General features: G+C 36.4%; 1 protein-coding gene across 2 annotated transcripts in view; it reads left to right on the top strand.

Moving 5' to 3' along the window:
• The window catches only part of STIM2 (stromal interaction molecule 2), a 148,581-nt gene that overhangs the window by 43,307 nt on the left and 86,597 nt on the right, over positions 1-18,677 (top strand). For both annotated transcript variants that reach the window (XM_080657872.1, XM_080657871.1), the window contains exon 2: positions 17,103-17,233. In XM_080657872.1, the coding sequence (XP_080513998.1) occupies positions 17,103-17,233 (131 nt within the window). The remainder of the gene's footprint in view (positions 1-17,102; positions 17,234-18,677) is intronic.

Below are 18,677 nucleotides of genomic sequence, written 5' to 3'. Positions count from 1 at the left end.
AACCAATCTTCCATTTCTATAATAAACTCAACTTTGTCATGATGTAGTTTGTTGAATTTAATTTGCTAATGTTTTCAGATTTTTACATTTATGTTCACGAGTGAGGTTGGCTTTGTAATTTTCATTTTTAGTACTGTTTTCTTGACTTTGGTACTAGTGTTAAGCTAGTACCAAAATAAATTGAGTTGAAGAAGTTTCTTCTTTCTGTAAAAGTTTGTGTAAAGAGTGGAATTCTCGCCTTGGCCTGTTTTGCTCAGTGGATAGAGCATCGGCCTGCGGACTGAAAGGTCCCAAGTTCGATTCTGGTCAAGGGCACATGCCAGGGTTGTGAGCTCGATCCCCAGTAAGGGGGCGTGCAGGAGGCAGCCAATCAATGATTCTCTCTCATCATTGATGTTTCTCTCTCTCCCTCTCCCTTCCTCTCTGATATCTAAAAATATATTTTTTTTAAAAAAAGAGTGGAATTCCCTTTTTCTTGATTATTGGTAGAATTCACTAATAAATCCATCTGGGCTTGGAATTTTCTTTGTGGGAAAAATTCCCAGTTGATTTGTATTTTAGTTCTTTGAAGAATGTAAAGTAAAAGTAATATCTTCCTGTGATGACAAGCTACTAGTTAGAAATGAAAAATTCAGTTGCTGATTAATTTTTAGTGAATGGTTTGAGTAACAGCTCATTTGTCTTTATTTTCTGAGCTCTAACCTGCATACTTTTTGTCTGTAAATAATTACAAATTATAATGAATACAATTACAAATTATGTTGAACACAATTACATTTTTAAAAAAATAGCTTATCTATTATACAGGGTGGGGCAAAAGTAGGTTTTCAATTGTGAGTATGGGGAATACAGTTTTTTCTTGTATTATTATTTATTAATTATTGTATTATTTTCCATATGAACAACTAACTATAAACTTACTTTTGCCCCATGTATTGCTTTAATACAGTTATCTAAATTTATGTTTTAAGCTTCTTCAGTTTGTAAGATTTCCTAATAATGAATATATAAGGAATGTTTAGAGGACTTTGAGTTAGGTATCCGGGTTCAACTTCTGGCTCTACCAGTTACTATCTTGGGTATATCTCTTACTTTCTGGGCCCCATATTTGTCATTTGTAAAAAGAGTATCTACTTCACATAGTTTTCGGGATGATAAACTGAGAAGTGCTTTATAAACCATAAACTATATCAATGAAAGGTTTTAAAAATAGTGAAAGTTAGTGAGTTAGAAGGAACCTTTGAGATCTGTTTGAGCTCCTTCATTTTATAGGAAATAGAAGCTACTAGTGTATTGTGTATACAGTGCTGACTGCACAACCCAGACTTCCTGCTTCCCAAATCACTGGGTTTTTTCTGTTTTGCTTTTGTTCAAATTAAATACTAGGTATTTGAGAGAAACTGTGACTTCTTTAGAAACATAGCTGAGTGTATCATTCCCAAGAGGTTAGGTAGAAAGGTACATGTGACATTAGGGAGAAAAAGGAATTTTAAGACGTTGGTTTCTTAAGTTACCAGTAATTAAAACTGCTGTCCAAGTAGTTATTGAAATTTTTTTTTTCCAGAATTTAGACAAAGAGAGACTTGTTATACTTTTCAGGGATTAAAATTCATCTAATACTGTAAGAAGTAAGACCAGGTGTGGTTGCTGCATAGCTTTGTACTTGAAATCCAGTTGAAAAAAATTCCTTTAAAAACCATTGCTTCAGTATAATTTTAGAAAAATTTTACCTTATATTTAACATGAAAACTCTTTAGTAGTGCTTATAAAAAGTAGTTCCTTGAAATCTAATTTGTCTATTTAATTTCTTATTTTATCTAGTCTTATTTTTTTCTAAATATAGACAAAATTGTTTCCTTCAAGTTTTTAGGTTGATACCACTAATGGAAAGGTTTGTGATTATTTGAGCTTTGAAGATTCAATATATTGTGTAGTATTTGTGATGTCTTGTCTCCAGGAGGTGACTTCTTTTCTCTCTCTGTCACTGCTGCAGTATGCTTGAGATCTCAGCCTGTACCCCACTCTTTACTCCAGCATTGCCTCCTCACCCCCTTTCTCTTTCTAAGGTACAGCACATATTTCAATTGTTAATCCTTATTTCCAGTTCTGTTGTCTACTCTCATTTAAGAATTTCCTCCTAACTTCCTTTCTTACCCTTCCTCTCCTAGGAAGTTTGTTTCCTGTGAAATGATGAGACACATAGGGACACATTAAAGGGAGGAACTCAGGTTTACTGAGGCAATTTAAAAATCCCAAACATCTTTGTAGAAAATATGTATCCCATATTTTAGATGATTTGTAAAGTTTACTTCAGTCATTTTAATCCCACTTGTATTTTTTAAGGGTAATACCTTCAGATGCTACATTTGTGAATAGTTACTTTGAATAAAATGTTTCTAAGAACTGAGGCTGTTTTTATTTTGTTTAAATACTAATTTCTATGAGGATTCAATAAAGATTTATTTAAAGTGAATTATAATTTTGTTGGCTTAAAATGGAAGATCAGATTTAATGTTAGGTTAGCTGTTGTATACATTATGTATAGCTGTTGTAGGCTTGTGACATTGTTTCTCTCTGAAAAACAGGATATTTTCTTTCTATTGGTTCCAGGTAGGGAGGAAGTGGGGGAGGGGAGGGAGAGAGAGAGAGAGAAAAAAAAAAAAAAGGGAGGAAGAGAGAGAGAGAGAGACATTTATATGAGAGAGATACATCAATTGGTTGCCTCCTGTACATGCCCCAACTGGGGATTGAACCCCACAACCTAGGTATGTGCCCTGACCAGAAATCGAACCCACGACCTTTTGGTGCATGGAATGATGCTCCAACCAACTGAGCCACACTGTCCAGGTCCAGGCCATTTTCTTTAAATACTAGTAAAAGTCATTATAGATACTGCTCAACTTACAATAGGGTTATGTCCCAGTAAACTCATTGCAGATGGAAAATATTGTAAGTAAAAATGCACTTAATATATCTAACCTACTGAACTTCATAGCTTAGTCTAACTTACCTTCAACATCATCAGAACACTTACATTAGCCTGTATATAGTTGGGCAATTATCTTAAGTTTCATCTCAAGAGTAATTGGCTTCCTCTTCTGACCAGAAGCAGTAGACACAGGTGTTTTGTAGACGTGATGAATGTGAAAACACAAAACACAATATCCAAAAAATGCTGACAAACAGTACACACTAGAGTTACCCTTGTGATCCTGTGGCTGGCTGGAGCTGAGGTTTGCTGCCTCTGCCCAGCATCACAAGAGAGTATCATTCTGCCTATTGCTGGCCCGGGAAAAGATCAAAATTTGAAATACAGGTTCTACTGAATGGGTATTGCTGCATCATCATAAAGTCGAAAAATTGTAAGTCAAACCATCAAGTCAGGGATTGTCTGCATGTATTCTCATCACAAAGGTGGAACTTGTACCCACCATAGAGAAGGTTTAGTTCCTTTATATAATAAATGTTACTTTGTTGCTGTTTTTAGGTTCTGTGGGTGTTATTAGCTGCACTACAGTTCTATAGGTTTTTTAGAACTATATATTATTTTTTTACTTATATTTTTTTCATTGCTCTAAATAGGAACACATGACAGTGAGTATTTTATGCTAATTTTGCAGCTGAGTAAACTAAGAACCAAAGATGTCATGAGGTTTGCTGAAGATTACATGATTAGTAAATAATGGAATTGAGATTTGAGCTCAGGTCTGACCCCAGTTGATGGTGGTTTATTTAGGGGGAATGTAGGTTGATAGGTAAACAGTTACTTGCAATTATGGTAGGTATGCACAAAGTGACCTAGGAATGGAGAATAGGAAACATGTTAGGAAGGTCAGGAAGGTTTTATAGAGGTGAATCACTGGAGAAGAGATTCTTCAGGGATCATCAGAATGGGTCTTTGCTGTGCAATTTGGGCTTTATCCTTTGGAGGATTGGGAGGTACTGAAGTATTTCATTAGGAGGGACGATGTGACCAGCTTCATATTATAAAAAGATATGGTGGCCATAAAAGGGGATAAATTTGTAGTGTGATGGTACTCACGATAGGGAGACCATAATAGGGAAGCTGTGGGAGAAGTGATGATGGCAGTGGTGGAAATAAGGAGAAAAGGGAATTGAATTTGAGCTCTTAATAATTAGACAGTATACAGATGTTCTCACTTATTTCCCTTCCCTGTCGAAAATACTGAGATCTAAAGGTTTGTGTTTAGAAGACAGACTCTCTGATCACCTTGAGATTGCTGATCTGGAAAGAACTTGCTCTTAATTGCTAAGAGTTTAGCCATATTTAGTATAAAAATGATATTTTCAGTTACAAAGCCATTTAACTTTAGATGGAAGTGAAATATAGGCCTGGATTATGCTAATAATGTAAATAAGACTTTTCAGTAACACAGGCACATATTTCAGGAAGCAAAGCTAATATTACTTAAAATGACCAGCACTGTTTTATGAATGACTTCTTTCATTCCATTCTGGATCATTCTAAATACTTTCTTAGAAATTTCTGATTGAGTTCTGCAGGCAGGAAGAATACAGTAATTGTCAGTCTTTTTGACAACGTGTCCTCTTAGGCAAATTTCTGCCTATTTGATGCCACCCTGCATCTTGTCTTTTCCTTATATCCTGAGCTGGAAGGGAGCTGTTGCAGTGTTCCAATCTGTCATGTGGTAGGTTGAGTTTTTTTGGAGTATCTGTAAGAACAGTCTTCCTGTTGTTAATGAAGTAAAAAAAAGTTTATAATGAGTTTAGTTTTTAATATCTAATCAATCTGAAATTTCGTTTGTATATCTAGATGCCCTTTCTCTAAAATGACAAAATGCTAAGGAAGATGATATTTATCTTTATGTTTGAGAGAATGGAGGATGTTTGCAGGGAGTGATTATAATGAGTGGCCATGGATTTTGAAGGTAGAGCCAACAGATTTCCTGAGCTTGGATAGGATGTGTAAGAGAGGAGTAGTCAAGAATGACCTTAGAGTTTTTCGCTCTGAGCAGTTGTAAGTATGGCGTTAAGTGCCTGGAACTTTGTCACATTCGATGGTTTGGTAATATTTTGTTGCTTGTTCCATATAAAAATGAGAAGTTTCAGGCCCCGGCCGGGTAGCTCAGTTGGTTAGAGCATCATCCCAATATGCCATGGTTGTGGGTTCTAACTCTGGTCAGGGCACATGAAAGAGTCAGCCAATGAATGCATAAATAAGTGGAACAACAAATTGATGTGTGTTTTTTTTCTCTCCTCGTTCCACTCTCTCTCTCAAATCAATAAATTAAAAAAAGAGAAAAGTTTCTAGTATAATTTAGCTAGGTAAATATAAGTGGAAATCAGCTTAATCTATGACCACTCATTAAATTTTTATATTGATGCACTCATTCAGTAAATACTTATTGAGTGCTTGCTATGTTCTAGGCCAGTGGTTGCCAACCTTTCGGACCTCATGGACTACCAGTGGTCTGTGGACCACCGATTGGCGACCGCTGTTCTAGGCAGTCTAGATGATGGGAATATAGCACTGAACAAAACTCATGGTTAAATCAATAGCTTACATTGGTTTTAGTTCAAGTTGAGAAATGATATTTTGGAAAACTTATGAAATAAAAGGGATTATTACATTTCAATCAATGAATATTTATATTGGTATTGAACTGCTAAATAACAGTTAAGATATATATTAGGCCAGTTTTATATCTTTAGTACTCTCTCCAGGAACTTATATTATCACACAGTTATTTTTAGGTCACAAATATTTAAAATAATTTAAAGTATTAATGGCTTATTCTAAATAAGATTAAGTTTAAGGGTTAATGAATTAGAATTTATTTTATATTTATGGAACATATGAGAAAAATCTTTTTCTTTACTGGACATGATACCTCATTTGGATCAGAAATGATATTCTGTCAATTACTTTCCTAAGTTTAGATCCATCCTAAATGGAAAAAGTTACACTTTTTTTAAGAATATACAGAAAACATTGCACATGTTTTGGGGTAATTTTATGGCTAATTCATGAGTGCCATGAGTTTTGAACAGTGGCAGAGTTGTTGGAGTCAATTTATATACATTCCTAAAGAGAATTATTTGAATCTGAAGGACAATTTTAATTTGTGTGTGTATTTTTGATATATTAATTAAATAATTCCATTACTTTTAGTGTTATCGTCAGTAAAATAGGGTGTTTAGACAGAGAGAACACCTAAAAGTTGATGGCAATAAATCGTTTCTACTGCCAAAACCAGTTTGGCTCAGTGGATAGAGCGTCGGCCTGCGGACTCAAGGGTCCCGGGTTCGACTCCGGTCAAGGGCACATACATTGGTTGCGGGCACATCCCCAGTGGGAGGTGTGCAGGAGGCAGCTGATCGATGTTTCTCTCTCATCGATGTTTCTAGCTCTCTATCCCTCTCCCTTCCTCTCTGTAAAATATCAATAAAATATATTTTAAAAAAAAAATCGTTTCTGCTGAAGTAAATACTGTCAGAAAAATGACATTACTCTTGGGAGTATTTTGGTTTACCATACTTATTATAAACAATATTTGCTACATGAGACATCTCCAGTAACCTCTGTGTAACTCTGAACTCCCTTCACTGTTACTTACATATTTTAAAGCAGAAATAGGTGCTATAATCACATGATGTGAAAAGGATAGAAAAGACTATTGGAGAATGAAGTTAATGATCCTCAGAGTTAGGTGTCATTTCTGTCATAAACTATTAAAAGGGATGCTTTGCTTGATTCTGCTTTTTGCTTCAAGGCCTTTTGCAGGTTGCTAATAAGTACTGACATCCTCAATTTCTCTCTGCTGTTTTGGATAAATTAAAGAGGCTATTTTTTAAAATTCTAGGAAGCTATTTTCTTTAAAATTCAGAGACACCATTATAATATTTTCTGATTTGATGTTTTAATTATCAATAAGGGTTTCAGTAAGCTTTGTTAACTACATTACTTTGGAATCCTGTGTGTTGAAAGCTGAATTTGCAAAACTTTAATAGAGGATTTTTATGAGACTGTCCCCTCCCCAAACAAAGTCAAACCAAAGCAAACCAGTGCCTGTTTTTGGATGTTATATAGGAAAAAGGGTTGGCTGGCTGTTTCTTTTTACATTATATAGGTGGTTCCCAACTTAGAAGTATTTGATTTACAAATGTCCTAAACATCAAGTCTCTGGTTGTGGCCTCATTTATCTGCCGTGGCCATTATCACATTGCACATATGCCTGACTCACCCTGCTTCAATGAGTGAAGCATAGCTTTTTTAATTTTTCTGTTATTATGTAACAAACAGTACATGGACTGGGAATTATTCCTTTTAGTTGCTGAGACCAAATTGGAGGGGCAATGAACTCTGCTTCCCAACTGGAAACACGAATTTGTTTTCACTTAGAAAGTTAAAAACTTCCTAAAATAATTGTTTGAACAAATAAGCACATAGCAAAACTTATATCTGAATGAGCCTTTTGTTTTTCAAAATAGTAATCTTTGGAGATCATATACTTGCAGTAAATACTGCTTTTAATGAACCTGCTTTTAAGTAGGATTCCTTGTTTGGAATTTGCTTTCCGAAATTCTTTTAAAAAGGATATTGATTTTAGAGAGGGAGGAAGGGGGAGAGACAGAGAAACATAGATTGGTTGCCTCACATACTTCGTGCCCCTGCGGGATTGAACCTGCAACCTAGGTATGTGCCCTGACTGGGAATCGAACCCGTGACCTTCTGGTGCATGCGATGATGCTCCAACCAACTGAGTCACACCAGCCAGGGCTTGGGTATATTTTAAACAGCGAAGTCTGATTCTTTTGATAGATTGTGGGGTATAGGGGAAAATTAAGTTCTTTGCATTTGTACAGACCTGGGTTGAATTTCAACCAATGATTAACCAGTTGTTTAAGCCTGGGCAAATTACTACCTATGAGAATCTTGCTTTATTCATCATGAGAAACAGCAGCATGATCCTAAAGTTACAGTGTGTTGAGAGACACTTAGATAACCAAGTAAAGCACCTGATATATAATAGTTGCCCATTAATGCTCTCTTCCCTCTTTCTTTTCTTTGTATTTTAGGGGTATTTGGTTTTGGAATCAGCCACAAGATATTTGGAGTTAAGTTTAATTAAAAACATATTTTTGATATCTGTTAAGGTAGTAGCAATATAATGGAAAGACTAGACTTAAATTTCAGGAGACATAGCATTGAATTCAAACTGTGCCATTTATTAGCTAATTCCTACAGGCACTTTATCTTTCTGGATAATTGTAATAGGCTATCTTTTGAGTGTTGCTTATTGAGCTCCAAATATGTGCTACATACTATGTTAGGTGATATATAGTTTAATTCTGCAACACTCTTGCAAGGTTGCTATTAAGTAATTTTACTGAGGTTATACAATAAGTGACAGGATGAGAATGAATTAAAAGTTCTTTTCGTCCCACTATAGACTTTTGTTATCTGTCAAATTGGGATATTAATGTCATTTTATGTAATTTTAAGTTCTTGCAATGAGAGAAATGTGTAACAGTGTCATGCTCTTGAATCAATGCCTGGCAGTAGCAACAACATTCTCCTTATTTTCCAAGTATTGATTTAGGTGGGATAATATTAATGATTTTTGTTCATTATAGCTTTTTTCTTTTTTGGTTGTAGTTTGTTTTTTATTTTATTTCATTTTTTAAAATATATTTTATTGATTTTTTACAGAGAGGAAGGGAGAGGGAGAGAGAGTTAGAAACATTGATGAGAGAGAAGCATCAATCAGCTGCCTCCTGCACACCCCCTACTGGGGATGTGCCTGCAACCAAGGTACATGCCCTTGACCGGAATCGAACCTGGGACCCTTGAGTCCGCAGGCCAACGCTCTATCCACTGAGCCAAACCTGTCAGGGCTGTAGTTTGTTTTTATTGTGGTAATAGGTATAACAGAATTAACTACTTTAAGTGTACAATTCAGTGGCATTAAATACATTCACATTGTTATAGTTGTTACTCTGAATTATCATATTATTCCCTCCAAATTAAAAATGAGCAAAGCTATTCCACTACTCTGTGCACATAACATTGCTAATCAAAATGTTAGTGGCATGAGGTACTGTCTCGGAAGAGGCCTGGATTCTTAGAATCCTGATTCCTTATTAATTTGGTCATGTTGCTCCCAGTTGTGTATGTCAGTAAGATCTTTGCAGAGAAGTTTGGAATTGCTTCTGTGATTCTGTGTGTGTGTGTGTGCCCAAATTCTTCTTTTTTGTTTAAAATATTTTTTACTAAGTTTTCATAGCATCCTGGGAAACCAGGATCCAGTAAATAAGTGTAATTCATGCACCTGTTTACTTTATTTTTGGTACCTAGTCAGCAGTATTTTACCACATATGACAGATGCAACAATGTTATAAACATATTGATATCTAAGAGTTTATAGTATAAAACACGACAGAAAAAATTTGGTAGCTGTCAATAAATATAGAGATAAATACAACCACATAAATATTCCATCTATTTATATACATCAAAGGAACATATTGATTAACCATACATTTATAAATATATATATTTTTTTGGACAGAGGAATGTGTTGGTAAATGAATTGCATATCACAGTAGTATTGAGACAGAGGCATTACCTTCTGTCTTCTACCTTGAATGAGGCTCTTTGAGAAGACCAGCAGGAACTTTTTCAAGTGGCAAGGACATGATGATGCTTTGTATGGGTGGGGGAATCAGTGGGAATGAAATGTTTATAAGATGGTAAATTGAAAAATGTCCCTGAAAAGTGGGAAGGGACCTAAGCAATTGAGTTTGTATTGGATAGTCTAGTTAAAACATTTGGAAGGTATAGTTAACTTAGCAGTTTTTAAAAAGTATGTTTTGATTTTAAAGAAAAAGGAAGGGAGAGGAAGAATTAGAAACATCGATGAAACATCCATTATTTGCCTCCTGCATGCCCCTGTTGGGCATCGAGCCTGAAACCCAGGCATGTGGCCTAACCAGGAATTGAACCAGTTACCTCTTGGTGCATGGGTCGACTCTTAGCCACTGAGCCACACTAGCCAGGCAAAATTAGCAGTTTTTTTTAGGGAAATTTGTAGCTACGAATAGGGGAAACTTCTTTCTTTTCACAAGAGTACAGACTAATTAATAGGTACTTTTTTAATACAGAATGATTAAAGAGATTCAAATCTTAAAGAGGCTATCATCAGACAGAAGCAGTTTCAAAGTAAAGGCCTTCATTTTTTGTTGAGTATAATACTTTCTGTTACTTTTGCCATAAATAGATACTTTTGTAGTAGTTTCTCAGCCTTCTATTGGTAAGGGCTGTCTCCTTTAACTGTTGAAATTTTCAAAAGTTTGAGTTAATATTAGGGATTCTAGAGTCCTCTATGTAAGGTTTAATCAGAGATGTAAGACTTAATCTGACCGAAGCCAATAAGTTGACCAAGACAAGCAGGGTAAAAGCGAAAAATCGCGTTTATTGAAAGCTCTCGGGTGAGGTCCCGCGGTCCAAGAGCACAGTCACACTTTATTCACCGGTGGGTTCACCGGTGGGCTTAGAGAAAATGAATTCAAATTCTAAGCAAGGCTACAAGCAGAACTTCCCTTTTTATTAAAGAGCCAGCCCTATGTGCACTTAGTGGTTATCTCGCTGCTGGCCTTGAAAACAACACAGTTCTATCCAATTAAAAAATGCACCTGGCATGGCATTGAAATTATGGGCATATCTAGTCTCTGGCCTACAAGGTCAGACAGCTTAAGTTTACTTCCTCATTATTCAAGCAGGCTAAAGCAGGCTAGAAAGCAAAGTTTGTAAAGTTCCTGCTTTCCCAGCCCCAGACCTTACACTCTAGATGTGCATTTTTATAGCATCCAGGTATAGCATTGGATATGCCAGTTACAACTTTTCCTTTCTCATTTGTTGTTTTGGCACATAATGTGTTCTCAATAAATGTTAGTATATTTTAAATATCTGCTATATACCAGATAATGTAATAGATAATGGGTTGAAGTTCACTTCTTTTTTTAAAATGTATGCAGCAGCCTGTATTATTTATTAGATTTTTTGAGAAATAGTCATTAATCAAACTATATACTAGCTGTTGCTGGTATGCTAGACATTGAGAATAAAAGGGAATAAAACAGCCTCTGCCCTAAAGAGGATATCAGAAGAGAAAGAAGACTTTTTTAGTTTGAATCGCATTGTTGGTTATTGAAAACTGACGCCAAAGAATTATCTCTGAAGATTTTTTAAAAAATATACTTTCAGATAATTCAGATTGGAGTATTTTATTTGATAAATGCCTGAACTATTGATGGAAATAATAAACACAAATTATATTTATTTTAAAATGTTCTCTCAGTAGTAATAATTAAGAAAATCCTAATCATGAGACTCATAAATAGTTTTCAGTGTGTAAGCCAAGTTCTTGGCAGTATATGATGTTGCTCATTGTTAACGGGCTACAGTCATTGGTCTGTGATTAACAGTCAGCTGACTCCCCTTCTTTTGATCTTTTCTGCATGAAATTTGCTGACCTTAATGGTATTGTAGGAAGGACACTAGCTCTAAAGACTGGATTTACTTTTTCAGCTTCATTTATTTCTTAAGCTATTATCTTCTTAGGGTTCTGAACTGTATCTTCTACATATAGTAATTGATCGTGATGAAAAAGTATAGAATGTGGCTTAAATATCCCTCTAGTGAAGGCTTAATGGAATCACATTTGACACATTTTCTAACTCTATGTTGTTTGATCTGGCTTAGCCAAATAGAAGAGAAACGTACCTTTGTTTCACCTGCACTTTTTGGCCTAAAAATGCCAGTAAAACTTGTCTCCTTTTGCTACATTCAGTTGTTACTTCAGCTTGACCTTTTCTTTCTATCCTCACTGCCAGATTACAGTTTACATTACATTACTTTGTCTGGATGGTTGGGATGAAGGCATTGTTGGGAGCGAACATTTAATTTAAACTGACTATATGGGCAAGATTTTGAACTGAAAGCACTACACAAAATATAAGTTGAAATTTCTCTCTTTTACTCTTGTTATCATGTTACAGTCCTATTTAAAAATCATGAGTAGCGTCTTTTAGACTCCTCTTTCTGAGGTTTATTGTGTCTCCCTGACAGATAGCCCCAGGCTATCTTTCCAGACTTAGGCCTTACTACTCCTCCACCTGTCACTTACTAGTATTTTCTTCTTCCTTTAGGAATACTAGTGGCATAGCAGAGGACAGTTCTTTGTTAAGCCGGACTGGGCATAAAAGGGAATAAAACAACTTCTGCCCTAAAGCGAGTATCAGAAGAGGAAGAAGACTTTTTTTTTAGTTTGAATTGGGTTGTTGGTTATTGAAAACAGGGTCAGTTACTTAACATCCCTGTCCTTCTCACCCCTCCACTAAATGCCAGAAGCAGCAGTTGGGGAGAGGTGAGCAGGAGGGAGAAGGGAGGAGCACTAAGTAGCACTCTCAATTGAGAACCATTAGGCAAGCCAGCCTACTCTTTGTGGATCCCAGAGCTTACCTTTTTTTGTTGTTCTGCTTTCTCTTTTTCTAACCTCCACATATTTCTCTTTTCCAATGACACTCAAAACTCAGTTACTTGTATGTAAAAGTCAGGTGTAATTATTTATTAGATGTAATGTATAGTAATAATATACATATACTGTATAATACTAGTACTAATGTCTAGTAATCAATAAAAGAGGTTTAGTCCTTGCCCTCATAAAGTTTTATTTTTATGCTAGAGCATAAGAGACTTGAGAAACACTGTCCTAAATATTTTAAAGTTTCCTTCAATTATTTTTGCTTAACATGTATATTTTGTTCAAGAAATACTTAAACAGTAATATTTGACCATGAATAAATAGGTTTTAAACCTTAAGCCCTAGGAGGCCATTGAATAGTTTTAATCAGAGGAATAATGTTATTAGATTTCTACTAACTACTTAGATTTAACTTTGGTGCCATAAAGAAGTGAGGAGTTTTAGTGTCAGTTTGTACATCTTACTTTTCTAATTAACCAAGTCATTTACTGAAAAGTTTTTCTCTTCCATACATTTATATTAAAGACTAGATAAGTAATTCAGTAAGCACATATTTTTTGAGCACTGATGATGTTCCAGACACTGCTCTAGGTACTTAGGAAAGAGTAATGATTAAAACAAAGTCTGTGGTAACATTATTGCATTATAGTGGGGGAATTTGGCAGTAAGAAAATAAAAACATAACATAGTATGCTGTGATAAAGTGTTATGAAGAAAAATAAAATAGGTAGAGAGTAAAAGGGAAGGCTGTTTTTGATAGGGAAGTAGGATGGTCTGTGAGGAGAAACATTAGAGTTGGACTGAAAGGAATTATCCAGCCATGGGTATACTTGGGAGAAAACAGGGGCAACTGTAAGCAGCGGTTTTCAGTGAGTAATTTATTAATATTTTTCTTTTTCATTATCACTTTAGGATAATCTGTAAATCCCTTCATAATCTGGCCTGCATTGATGTCAATATTTTTTCTTAATTATCTAATCAAATGGGAATAATGCTGCCTACTTTATAGGCAAACTAAAATGAATAATATGTTATTTATATATATGTGATGTACAATGGACATTCCATAATTGATAATGTGGGGGAAGAAGAAACTTTCCTCTACCCTTCATGGTTTTTTTTGGCTGGTCTAACAATTAAATCTATATGAGACAGATTAACAAGAGAAAATAACCAAATTTTATTATATACACGTATATGGGAACCCCACATCCATGAGAAATTTAGAGACAAAAAAGGGAAAATGAATTAAGACTTTCTGAGCTAAGGATGAGGTAACGCATCTTGGGGCTTCAGCAGAAGGTCATTCGCAAGATAATGAGAGCAGATGTTCAGTAATTAGAAATTTGCCCTGCCCTATAGATAGGTCATAAAAAATCATATCTGCTAATAACTCTTATTAGGGGCAAGGCCTCACATTTAAATTTCTTAAGGGAGAGGTAAAAGTTTCTTGTGAGTCCACAGGTTCTCTATGTCTTTCAGTTTAAAATAATCCACATGCCAAGGTAGCATATCTTAGGCAGGCCTGTTCTAAACCCCTTCAATAGTTATTGTCATTATTTTGTTAGTGCAATAACTTTTAGCAGCTTATGTTCTTTCTTATACATATCTTCCTAGCAGACACTTGCTCATCTTTCAAGAATCAACATAAATATCACTTCCTTCTTTAAGCTTTTCTTGCTATGCATATAGACAGGGCTATTCCCTTAGGCTTGCCACCACTATATATTTATTACTTATCTGTCATTACACCTGCTATATTTAATTTTGTTCTTACTTTTGTATACCTGGTGTCTAACCTAGAGTGTGGCATTTATGTATTTGCTGGATAAATAACTTGTATTCAGAAATTAATTTATTTGGCTTCTTATCTTCTCTCTATATAAAAGGCTAATATGCAAATTGTCCCCGCAGGAGTTCGACTGGGAGACTGGGAGTTTGATCGTTTGCTATGACGTGTGCTGACCTCCAGGGGGCGGTGTGGAACAAAGGAAGGCCCCGGCCGGCAGCTGGGGAAGGAAGGCCCTGGCCGGCAGCCAGAAAGCGCCGATTGGCCCTTGCCGGCCAGGCCTAGGGACTCATGCAGGAATTTCGTGCACTGGGCCTCTAGTATTTATATATATTTAAACCATTCAACAAATATGTCAGTCTATGTGGGAATGATATACTTGTGAGAAAGGTTTGTTCAAGGGAGTGTGAATTAAAGTGAAGACATATCATTATCTAAAGGAAGAGAAATGTGGCAAGTATAAGTTTGTATTCTAGATTGTGAATATCATTCCTGAAGTGTCAAGTGATCCCCTTCCCTGGGGCACATTTATGCTTCTTGGTTCTCTCAGGTCCTCAACCAGGTCCTGGTAATATCTAGGATAGCAAAACTTTATTCTTCTCTGACACTAGTGACACCCATTTATGTTTATTCTACTGATTCTGGAGCATGAGTTGGTACTTCTGGTACTTCAAAGACTTGGTTTGAATCTCAGTACTGTCATTTTCAGGGTTGGGATCTTAAACCTGTTACTCATGAGTCTCATTTTCTCATCTGAATATTAGAGGTAATGCGTGACTCACACTAGGTTGTAGGGATTAAATCATGTACATAAAATGGCATTGACTTCTACACTGTAATAGGTGCTTCTTATTAGGTGAAATCACTTTAATTCATTTGCCTATTTCTGCATAATCAGACTGAACATCTGCCTTTGAGTAGAGGAAAACAACCTGGAATTTAACATTGGTATTGATTGCTGACTTAAGTTTTATTCTGTTTAGCTGATTCATTTTTTCTCAGTGGAAGGTGTTGGCCTTGATCCAGAGAAAAGATAGGAATGTTCAGAGTATAATGCTGAAAAGATATTAAACCATGTTGCATTTAACACAGGTGAGGGTACTGAGGATAGAAATTGGTCTTAGTTGTCATATTGGTTGCACCACACCAACAAGGGCCTTGGCACATTATAGGCACTCCATATCATATTTAAAGGTACAGGGAAATCTGTTTGGAGGAGAAACATGTTCTGATATGGAGTACATGATGTGCACTGATGCATTTTTGGGTAGCTAAGGTAGATGTCTATGAGAGGTTGGCAAAGGAGAACAATTTTGATATTTTAGCCATTGTCTTTGTAGCCATTATACCTGATTCATTTAGGTATAGATCTTCAAAAAGGTTCATATATTTTAAAGAAATTTAAGTCAGTAATTTGAATTAAAATGATCATTTGTGCTGAATTAAGCTGGAAAGGAAACTGAGAAAGGAATGTAAAAGACTTTAGAACAGATATTGGAGTTCAGAATTCCCAACTATTCTAAGTTAGATTTCTAGGCCTTAAGTCATTGTACCAAAAGGAAATAAAATTTTAGGTGGAGAAATTAATTACTCTTGCCATATCCTCAACACCTGTCTTTTCTTTCCTTCCGCTACTGTAACTTGGCCAAGCACCAAACCCTAGAGCAGCAATCTTTATCCTTTACCTCCTCCATTCCTTGGAGGCATGGACAGTTGAGTACTTCCGGGATTACTGTACTCTGTCTGACAGCTATGCCTCCAAGTCTTGCCTCCAGCCTGTCTATTTTACACTGTCACCAGAGATATTTCTATAACTAATCTGATTGTGTTAGTCCTCTCCTTCAAATCCTTTATGGGCTTCTTATAGTCTTCAGTATTAAAAATCAAAATTCCTTAGTATGGAAAATCACTTTTAGAGATCTGGCCTCTTGTTATCAATTTCTTACCTGATCTTTTGACTCGTTTCCACATGTTAACCAGTCGCATTTCTCTGAATGTTGTTTTCATGCCACTGAACATATGATGTTTCTTTTTCCAAGCATGCTTTTCTCTCCTTCCCGGTGCATCAACTACAGGTCATTTAAAACTTCCCGAGGTTACCTCTAGAAAACTTCTGACATTTCTTTCCTAGTCCGGGTTAGACTAATGTTCTCAGTGGTACCTAACCCAGTATATTGTCCACATATCTTCTTTCTCACTAGTCTGTGAGCTTTTTGACTACTGGATATTCTTATTATCACTTTAGCTTATAACCTTTCACTGGTTTGCATAATATAGAAGTCTAGAACTTTAGTAAATGTATGATAGTTAATTTATCAGAGCCCCCAAATGTGCCCAACTAAGTTCTGGGTATTATGAACAATTGAGAAAAAGAAGAATATTGTCCCAGCCCTGCCTGTTCATAATTAATTGTGTGGATAAAATGATTCATAAAATAGAGATCAATAAAGTACAACATTAAATGAGGTCTTAAGTAGAATGGTTTGAGAATAAAGATATTATTGAAAATTTTAAATCCCTTGGCATTTAAATCTGCTCTTATATCTATTGGTGTAACTTTTGGTTGTAGTTGCCTAATATCAATTAAGATGAATTATTTATTCTTAGTCAATTGTGTTTAGATGTGGTAATTTTGATTTGAAGAATACTCTGCTAGACTTTTAAAAGCCTCTTTGTTTGACTTAGTTTGAAATTTAATTTGTTGGTTTTAAAAAATATTATACTTTCTAAGGATAGCCTGGATTTTGGTATGGCAAGTTGGTAATTGTTCTTTGTTCTATTTTCAGATCCCTGCCTGTCATTGAGTCCACCATGCTTCACAGAAGAAGATAGATTTAGTCTGGAAGCTCTTCAAACAATACACAAACAAATGGATGATGACAAAGATGGTGGAATTGAAGTAGATGAAAGTGATGAAGTAGGTGGAAAAACTTTTTCCCTGGAATTCTCATAACACACAATGAAGTTTTAGTCTTAAATTTTCCCATTATTCCTTGTATGACTCAACTCCTTCAACATCTTTTGTTTTTCGCTTTACATTTTAATTTTACCCTTTGTATTTTATGTTTTTTTTTCTTTTTTTCCTTCATGTGTATATCAAGTCTTCCCAGTTTTGTAAGAATCCTTAGTCTCATGTTCCTGGATTTCTCAAATATTTATTTTATTCTGGCTCTGTCAGTTACCTATTGCTGCTTTACAAACCACCACAAAATTTAATGGCTTAAAATGACAACAGTTTATTATTATTTTATTATTTTCTGGCTTGACTGGGCTTACTTAGCTGGGCACCTTTTCTGTTCTCCTAGGTATGGGCTGAGGTCACTATGGCACTTCCACTCAGTTGGGAACTCTGCTGGGGCTGGAATATTTAAGGTGACCGCTTGTCTTTCAAGGTCTCTCTCCATGTGACCTCTCATTTAGGAGTCTAGCTCAAGCTTCCTCACAGTATGGCAGCTGGCTTCCAGGTGTCAGTGTTGCAAGAAAACAAGTTCTCATGTAGAAGTGCTTATCATGCCTCTGCTTGCCAGAGCCTGTTCATATCACATTGGCTAAAGCAAGTTTTGGCTAAGCTCAGAGTCTACGGGGGAGAAGATTATACAAGGGCATGAATACTGGGAGATGTGATTTATTGGGGGTCACCTATATAATTACTACTGTACTCACTGTACAATAAATAATGCCTTATTTCTCAAGCATTCTTATCTACCCCCCTCATCTGGTGTCCCTCTTAGTTTCTCCATAAAAGTTGTTTTCTTTATTCCGCTGTGGTCTAATCCTATGTAATAAAAGGCTAATATGTAAATCAACCAAACGGCAGAACGACTGGTTGCTGTGATGTGCACTGACCACCAGGGGGCAGATGCTCAACGCAGGAGCTGCCCCCTGTTGGTCAGTGCACTCCCACAGGGGAGTGCCGCTCAGCCAGAAGCTGGGCTCATGGCTGGCGAGTGCAGCGGCGGTGGCGGGAGCCTCTCCTGCCTCCGCGGCAGTGCTAAGGATGTCTGACTGATGGCGAGTGGGCCTAAGCCGTCAGTTGGACATCCCCCAAGGGCTCCCAAGCTGTGAGAGGGTGCAGGTGGGGCTGAGGGATGCCCCCCTCAGAGTGCACGAATTTCGTGCACTGGGCCTCTAGTCTTACCTAATAAAAGAGAAACATGCAAATTAACCATCACTCCACTATGTCCACAACCAATCAGAGTGAGTATGCAAATCAACCCAACAAAGATGGAGGTTAATTTGCATATGCAGGCGTGGAGCGGCCAGGAGAGGCGTGACGCCTGCTATGAAGGCGGTGGAGGGAGCTCCAGGAGCAGTGCTCTGGACAGGAGCGGGGACTTGCCGGCTCCCGGGCGGGCCAGGAG

The sequence above is a fragment of the Plecotus auritus genome (assembly GCF_963455305.1).
Source record: "Plecotus auritus genome assembly, chromosome: 1".
NCBI classification, from domain to species: Eukaryota; Metazoa; Chordata; class Mammalia; order Chiroptera; family Vespertilionidae; genus Plecotus; species Plecotus auritus.
Note: the sequence above shows the minus strand (reverse complement) of the source record. Positions and strands in the feature narration are given on the sequence as shown.